Genomic DNA, 8,633 nt, shown 5'->3' with positions numbered 1-8,633 from the left:
ATGAAGAGGGTCAGTTCAGTTTCTGCTCAGAACAAATATCAGAATGGGTAGGAAATCTGATTAAAGTCCACTTCCAGAACAACAATTTATCCTTGATGTTTATGTATGTCTTTCTTCAGGCATATAGAAATTGTTTTTTGAGGAAAACATTTCAGGATTTTTCTTCATATAGACTGGTATGGTGCCCGATTTTGAACTTCCAAAATGCAGTTTAAATGCGGCTTCAAATGATCCCAAATGTGGTTGTAAATGATCCCAGCTAAGGAGGAAGGGTCTTATCTATTGAAACGATTGGTTATTTTCATTAAAATAATACAATTTATATACTTTTTAATGTCAAACGCTCATCTTGTCTTACTCTGCCTGGAGTGTTTTTGTTCCGGTTTATGACTGTTTAGGGTATGTCGAAAAACTCCCATCTCATGTTCTCCCTCAACTTCAAAATCGCCCTTTATCGCTGTTTTACCTTTTTTGTTGCGGGTGTTTGATCTTCTTTGCATGTTCACTTTGCAAAGACTGGGTCGGAACTTCTGCAATGATGCAGGATAATTTTGAAATGATTTTTGAAGTTGAGATATTTTTGTAGTTTATTTGGTTTTCCAGACAATTCACTAAATAATCTTAATTTCAAATGATTCATTATCTTCACTGTAATTGGTAGGAAGTGGTTGCGTTTCCTCTCACAGCCACTTGAGGGGGCCAGACTTTTTTTTTGGTTTGTGTTTTTTGATGAGGAAGATATTGCAAAAAATCCATGACACACTAATACAGCTCATTGTGTTTGTGGGTATGGACTTTATTGAGAGTCTTTTCTGAACAGATATACTTTAATAGAGCGGTGAGTAAGTATGTCCTAGAAACGTAATGTTCACAATAAAACATGTTTCAAAGTGAATACTTTTGTAATTAATTACTTAGCTGTAAGTGTTTAATAAATGCATAGGATATCTGTGGATCATAGAGACATTCTCTAGTGAAAACTACTGGAATTGGCACTGGATTCAATGACACATGAATATAACAAGGCATGATAGACACACCTGAGATCTTTGACATAAACTCTAAAATGGTAAAAACATACCACTACTTATGTAACGTCAGAAATGACAACAATGTGACTAAACCATTAACGTCTGTACAATCATGGACGTGCCTGAATGATTGTGCAAATGATATCTCCCACTAGCTCTCAACAACAGTAAAAGGGTGTTTGTTCAACTTTGGGAACTTTTATGTCTATATGTTGTGTGTAGATTTTAGTTTTACCTTTGTCCTAGATCCAACAGATTTAATATTAAGATTAAGGTCACACTTTACAAGGTTCCTTTTGTTAACAAACTAACAATAAAAAAACTTGTAAAGCACTTAGAAATTTTAGTTTCATTTTACCATTATCTAACACATTTTTAAAATCAGTTGGACTTGAGTTGTATTTTTTTAATTAATTAATGTTGACAAAGGTTACACAATACTGTAACAAACGTACAGCTCATTGATAATGTTAGTTAAAGGAGAAGTCCACTTCCAAAACAAAGATTCACATAACGTACTCACCCCTTGTCATCCAAGATGTTCATGTCTTTCTTTCTTCAGTCGTAAAGAAATTAGAAATGACATTTCTGCATTTTTCTCCATATAATGGACTGATATGGTGCCCTGATTTTGAACTTCCAAAATGCAGTTTAAATGCAGCTTCAAACGATCCCAAATGCGGTTTGTAAACGATCCAGGCCAAGAAAGAAGGGTCTTATCTTTTCATTTTAAAAAAAGTAAATATTTTTTAATCTCAAACGCTCTTGTCTTTCTCTCCCTGAACTCTGTGTATTCTGGCTCAAGACAGTTAGGGTATGTCGAAAAACTCCAATCGTATTTTCTCCCTCAACTTTAAAAATCATTTCAAAATCTACATCGCTGCAGAAGTACCGACACAGTCTTTGCAAAGTGAACATGCAAAGAAGATCAAACACCCTTAACAAAAAAGGTAAATTTTGAAGTTGAGGGAGAACATGTGATGGGAGTTTTTCGACATTCCCTAACTTTTTAATGAACCGGAAAAAAAAACAGGTTGGCAAGAGTAAGACAAGACAAGCGTTTGACATTAAAAAGTAAATAAATTGTATTATTTTTATGAAAATAACAGATCGTTTCGCTAGATAAGACCCTTCTTCCTCGACTGGGATTGTTTACAACCACATTTAAACTGCATTTTGGAAATTCAAAATCGGGGCACCATATCAGTCCATTATATGGAGAAAAATCCTGAAATGTTCAGTTCTGAATATTCAGTTCACATCACTTGAATATTGTTATTATGCCTTCATTCCAATCCATCTGCAATTTAGTAAAACAAGTGACAAAATGTGTTTTAGGGTCCACAGGTTTAGAGTGCCCATAGTTGAAGAAACACCCAATAATCTAATTAATTATAAACTTTTTTTTTTTTTTTTTAAACACAGTCTCAGGCGTTGCTGTAAATACTAAACTCCTCATCTACAGTGTCTGTGAAGAGATGAACCAGCTGTGTTGCATCATCAATGCCCTCAGTTAGATATTTCTCCATCTCTGCCAACTTCTGCTTCTCCAGAGCTCTCATTTTCTCTTCGATCTTATGTCCTTTTTCCTGAAAAAACAAACAACATGCCACATTATATGAAATTATAAATATGTATCATTATTTGAGATAAATTAAACATTTCCTGCAATTTGTTGCACAACATTTGTAATTTAGTTTTTTATATGAAAATGACCTTTGCTAATGACCTTTGTTATGACTGACTAACCACTTTGCATGTGAACTTAACAGCAGAGCTTACTGAACAAATACTGCCACTATTAAAACACTTTGTACACTGCGACTGCTTTGTGATATTTAATCACATTCACAGACTTTTAAAAAAGTGCTTTCAGTTTCACTCACGCTGTTGCTGTCGATGATGGCGGCGATCACCTCGTGTTTCAGAAACAGAGGGTGTTTGCGGTTGGGTTTGCTCTGGAAACGGGGTTTCTTCTTCACAGGATCCTCCTCTCCAAAACACGGAGAACACGTATGCTTCAGCTGCTTTATGTCTACTACAAAAATGAACGGCTTGAAGACAGACCTGCGGACAAAAGAACAAGACATATGCAGGTTTACAGTTACAGTTTACATTAAGGTTGAATTTGATCATGGATCAATTTATCAATAATCTGATTTGTATAATTCGATTTTGAATTTATAATTCAATGTTGCATTGTCTACCTGGCAAAAACAGCAAATAAATTTACATTTAAAGCAACAATAATAGTGACAGTTGCAAAGCAAATACCAGTAGGATTAGTAATAATATATTTACTTACAAACTAAGAAGTATTATTAAAAATCATAATAGGAAATAATTGACAATTTATCTTAAAAATCATGTTTAATCTTTAGTAATATTACAATTTAATGGAACACTTTACAATAAGATTCAATTTTTTACATGCAACATTTCCATGTAAAATGTTCATTTCAATGTTAATTACAATGTAAAATACTTTACTGCACTTATTATCTTATGTTTATTTTTTATATATATTAATTTCATTTACAAATACATTAGAATATCAGTGACTCTATTGTACTGTACCTTTCAGGGTCTGGAGTAGCAGTGAAGAAGTGGACACCGGGGAAATTTTGATCTTTCGGGACTACAGAAACCATACTTCCTGTGGTCATGAACATTCCCTCCATGTTGATTCCACTCTCCTTATCCCTCAAAATATTCATCATCGTCTCTGCTGTGATGTGACCTGTAACAGTGTTATAACAGAACAATTTGTTTTACAAGTTCAGGATTCTATAAAACTGTCCATAAATAATCTATACAATATATATAACCTACTTTACAATCATGAATAGAAATTTACATGTACCAGTCAAAACGTTAGCACAAATCTATTTGTTCTTTATTATTCATTATTATTGTTCTATATTTATTCATTAAAATAAAATAGTTAAGTCATTAAAACTAAGAAATATTACACAGGGATGTATAGAACTTTCCTATTTAAAATGATCATCATCATTTTGAGCTTCTTTGTCCAGATTATGTCCATAATTAATAATAATTAATAATTAGTTTCCTTCACAGTCATTCAGTTACATTGTAATGAATGTGTGAGTAGATTACTTAGCAATCTGCATGAATTTGTTTGTCATTTTCTACCACCAAATTGACCGTCACCTTCATTTTTCTTCAGAAGTTTGCGGCCCTCACAGTAGCGTCCCTCTGCCGCCTCGATTCGGGCTGTATTTGAATAGGAGTAGACCTTTGCGAAGTCAAACTGAGCCTTTTCATTCCACCAGCGCTGCTCCTGTGCGTACGTCCTCAACTCTGGATGCTCCTTATCGATCTTAGTCGTAATGGAGTACTCGTTGGAGATGTTCCGATAGCCGGCTTTAAGAGAGGGAAACAGCATCAGACCTTTTAAACACTTAAATTAATTTCAGTTTTAAGCTGTAATGTTACATGACTCAGGATTTACCCTCCACTTTCTCTGCGGCCCAGTATTTCCCAGCAGTCTCCAGCACCCAGGCCTCAGTGCGGTCTGATATGAGGAAGCTGTTATGGTAGTTGAATCCACACACATCCTCCATACAGTTCCCTCCCTGACCGTATTTCTCCAGCAGATCTGTTATCACGTCTACAGCCTGTTCAGCAGTTTTGGCTCTCTCCAGAGCAAGCCTACATACAGACAAACATCATTTAACACTTTATTTAAAGGATTTATTTAAAAGTCACTAAAAATTTACAGATAATGTACTCACCCCCTTGTCATCCGAGATGTTTATGTCTTTCTTTCTTCAGTCATATAGAAATTACATTTTTTTGAGGAAAACATTTTTAGGAATTTTCTTCATATAATGGACTGATATGGTGCCCCGATTTTGAACTTTCAAAATGCAGTTTAAATGTGGCTTCAAACGATCCCAAATGCAGTTGTAAACGATCCCTGCTGAGGAAGAAAGATCTTATCTAGCATAACGATCGGTTATTTTCATTTTTAAAAAATGCAATTTAAATACTTTTTAATCTTAAACGCTCGTCTTGTCTTTATCTCCCTGAACTCTGTGTATTGTGACTCAAGACAGTTAAGGTATGTCAAAAAACTCCAATCGTATTTTCTCCCTCAACTTCAAAAATCATCCTACATCACTGCAGAAGTACCGGCCCAGTCTTTGCAAAGTGAACATGTAAAGAAGATCAAACACCCTTAACAAAAAAGGTAAAACAGCGATTTTGAAGTTGAGGAAGAACATGAGATGGGAATTTTTCAACATACCCTAACTGTCATGAACCGGAAAAAACAGACAGAGTTCAGACAGAGTAAGACAAGACGAGCATTCAACATTAAAAAGTATAAAAATTGTACTATTTTTATGAAAATAACGGATCGTTTCGCTAGATAAGACCGTTCTTCCTTGGACGGGATCGTTTACATCCGCATTTGGGATCGTTTGAAGCCGCATTTAAGCTACTTTTTCGAAGTTCAAACTCGGGGCACCATATCAGTCCATTATATGGAGAAAAATGCTGAAATGTTTTCTTCAAAAATAATTTCTTTACGACTGAAGAACGAAAGACATGAACATCTTGGATTACAAGGGGGTGAGTACATTATCTGTAAATATTTGTTCTGGAAGTGAACTTCTCCTTTAAAATTATATTTAAAAAGACAGTTTACCCAAAAAGTACCATTTATGATATTTACAATATTTTTATACACCTACATTTGATTAGAATTCATTTTAGGACTTCTAGGATGTGTAAAAAAAATACCCTGAAACATCCAGTTTGTCCCATATAAGCGCACACATTTCTGTGTAAAAAAGGTTTTTTTTTTTTTTTGTTTTGTTTTTTTTAATAACCTTAATCATATTCTGAATTGTAGTAATTGAACAAATTAGAGGGAATGCAGAATATGAAATACATACAGTTGAAGTAAAAATCTGAAATAAAAGTCAAAATCATACAAAATGCATGTTATTTTTATTTAATACTGACCTGAATAGATATTTCATATAAAAGAGGTTTACATACAGTCCACAATTGAAAACAATAGTTGAATTTATAAAAATGACCCCGTTTAAAAGTTTACCTACACTTGATTCTCAATACTGTGTTGTTACCTGAATGATCCACAGCTGTGTTTTTTTGTTTTGTTTTTTAGTTGTTCCTGAGTTTCTTGTTCGTCCTGAACAGTTAAACTGCCTGCTGATCTTCAGAAAAATCCTTCAGGTCCCATAAATTCTTTACATTTTTTATGTATTTTAACCCTTTCCAACAATAACTTTATAATTTTGAGATCCATCTTTTCACACTGAGGACAACTGAGGGACTCATATGCAACTATTGTAGAAGGTTCAAACACTCGCTGATGCTCCAGAAGGAAACACAATGCATTAAGAGCTGGGGGGTGAAAACTTTTTGAATTTGAAGATCAGGGTAAATGTAACTTATTTTGTCTTCTGGGAAACATGTAATATCTTCTGTAGCTTCTGAAGGGCAGTACTAAATGAAAAAAATATGATGTTTAGGCAAAGAAAGAAAAATGAACACATCCTCATTCTGTTGAAAAGTTTTCTTAATTCATGGTTTTTCTTTCTGAAGCATCAGTGAGTGTTTGAACCTTCTGTAATAGTTGCATATGAGTCCCTCAGTTGTCCTCAGTGTGAAAAGATGGATCTCAAAATCATACAGTCATTGTTGGAAAAGGTTCAATTACGCACAAATCTTGAAAAAACTAAAAATTTGTGGGACCTGATGGATTTTTCTGAAGAACAGCAGGCAGTTTAACTAATCAGGACAAACAAGGGACTCATGAACAACTATCACTAAACAAAAACAACAACAAAATCATTCAGGTAACAACACAGTATTAAGAATCAAGTGCATGTAAACTTTTTGAACCCGGGTTATTTTTTATAAATTCAACTATTATTTTCTCTTGTCGACTAGATGTAAACATCTTTTATGTAAAATATATTATTCAGGTCAGTACAAAATAAAAAAAATAACATGCATTTTGTACGATCCCTCTTATTTTGGTAAAATAATTAACATTTTGAAGATTCTGCACAGTATATGTAAACTTTTGACTTTAACTGCAATTGAAAAACTGTTTCTTGGACTACCTGACAAGATCCATGCCCAGGAGAGCTTCTTCACCATCCACACTCTCTTTCCCCCACACCGCCTCGTTCCCGATGCACACCTCATGCTCGTTTGCCCCCATCTCTGCCCCCCACAGCCAGGCGGGGCGACTCAGAACCACTGCATACGTGTGAGCCACCTGCTCTATCTCTATATATGTACACTGATCACATGAGAAGACGATTAATTTAATATTCCATCTTACCCAAGGGTGCTTTTATGTTTGAGAATCAGACTTGTATGAAGCCTGTAGATGAAAATACAGCTGTATCAGAACTTTTTGAGATACCTCAACTTTATCGTCTGCTTCATGGTCTTTGGGAGGGAAGTAGACCACCTCCTGAACTTCATCACAGGGTCTGTCCGAGTTTTTCCCGAAGACTATCCGCTGACCCTCAGTAGATGGGGGCAAGGCTACAAATGTGTCACAGGAGGTTGGGTACATCCTGAAATAAATAAATAAATAAATAAATGAGTAAGCAGTAATATTCAGTGTAAATTATTTGACCAATTGCATCCAGTGTTTATGTGCTGGGAAAAAATAAAATAATATAAAAATACATTTATAGGAGTAATGATGCCAAGATTTCTGTTCACGCACAGATTGCAGAACAGTCATTGATTCATTAAAAAACACTGACCTTGAAGTAACAGGAAATTAGAATATGTTTTTCGACACAAAAAATACCACATCAACAGCATGAATGAACTCTTAGTACAATACAGGCATTTACATGAAGCATTATTTACCACTAATATGGTAGCTTTTAAGATAGCAGTAACGTTAATTGTTTACACTCGCATACTATATGACTTAAATAATATGATTTACCTTGTCCAACTCAGCGTATATACAAATTCAAATTACGAGGAGAAGCACTGTCCTGTTCAATGAGATTTAACATCTGTTCAATTTCCTTTTCCTTTCTCCATAAACAAAACTGCCTGCCGACTTTGACACAAATCCGCATGCACGGCTACTTGATTTATAACTAAACAAACAAACTGCACAAGCGATCTGACGCACGAGACTAGTCGATCCACATGTGTGTTTAATCAGCGGATAGAGTGGGCGGGGCAACGGCGCATCAGTCACATGGTTGTACACTAGCATTTCTGATTGGCTATTTGATTTCTCTGTCGTAAACACTGATGGCTAAGTTTTGTTTTTGGCACTATAAATGTGGTTCACAATTTTGTCCTTAAAATGTCATTTGCTATTATGAAAACCTTTTGAATGCGTCGTTAATTTCTTTATTTATTTTGTATACAAAATTCTTTATCCATAAACACAAACGGTTTAAGTCCAATTTTCCTTGCTGAAATCAGCTCTCTAATATCACCCCTTCGAGTTATAAATAAAAAAAAAAAAAAAAAAAAAAAAAAAAAAAAAGGCACAACATTTTTGGTTTATGAGGATGTGTTTTAAAGACACGTTAACCTAATTTTTTTGGTTTG

General features: G+C 34.6%; 1 protein-coding gene across 1 annotated transcript; it reads right to left on the bottom strand.

Annotated features, from left to right (window-relative positions):
• Window positions 1-775: 775 nt before the first annotated feature.
• scrn3 (secernin 3) lies at window positions 776-8,162 on the bottom strand. The gene is made up of 8 exons (XM_051119924.1): window positions 8,008-8,162; window positions 7,465-7,621; window positions 7,157-7,338; window positions 4,507-4,706; window positions 4,206-4,418; window positions 3,609-3,771; window positions 2,918-3,098; window positions 776-2,620 (listed from the first exon to the last, which is right to left on the bottom strand). Exons 2-8 carry the CDS (start codon window positions 7,618-7,620, stop codon window positions 2,459-2,461), a joined length of 1,257 nt encoding a protein of 418 aa, XP_050975881.1. The 5' UTR covers window position 7,621; window positions 8,008-8,162; the 3' UTR covers window positions 776-2,458.
• Between the last annotated feature and the right edge of the window lie 471 nt (window positions 8,163-8,633).

Source organism: Labeo rohita, chromosome 9, assembly GCF_022985175.1.
Source record: "Labeo rohita strain BAU-BD-2019 chromosome 9, IGBB_LRoh.1.0, whole genome shotgun sequence".
In the NCBI taxonomy this organism is placed as follows: domain Eukaryota; kingdom Metazoa; phylum Chordata; class Actinopteri; order Cypriniformes; family Cyprinidae; genus Labeo; species Labeo rohita.
The sequence above is the reverse complement of the archived record's forward strand: the minus strand, read 5'-3'. Positions and strand labels throughout refer to the sequence as shown.

Coding starts and splice junctions, on each gene's coding strand:
- scrn3 (XM_051119924.1), bottom strand. CDS start 7,620: ATGTACCCAACCTCCTGTGACACATTTGTAGCCTTGCCCCCATCTACT. Junction 4,707..7,156: donor CTGGGCATGGATCTTGTCAG/GTAGTCCAAGAA, acceptor GTCTGTATGTAG/GCTTGCTCTGGAGAGAGCCA. Junction 4,419..4,506: donor GGCCGCAGAGAAAGTGGAGG/GTAAATCCTGAG, acceptor CCTCTCTTAAAG/CCGGCTATCGGAACATCTCC.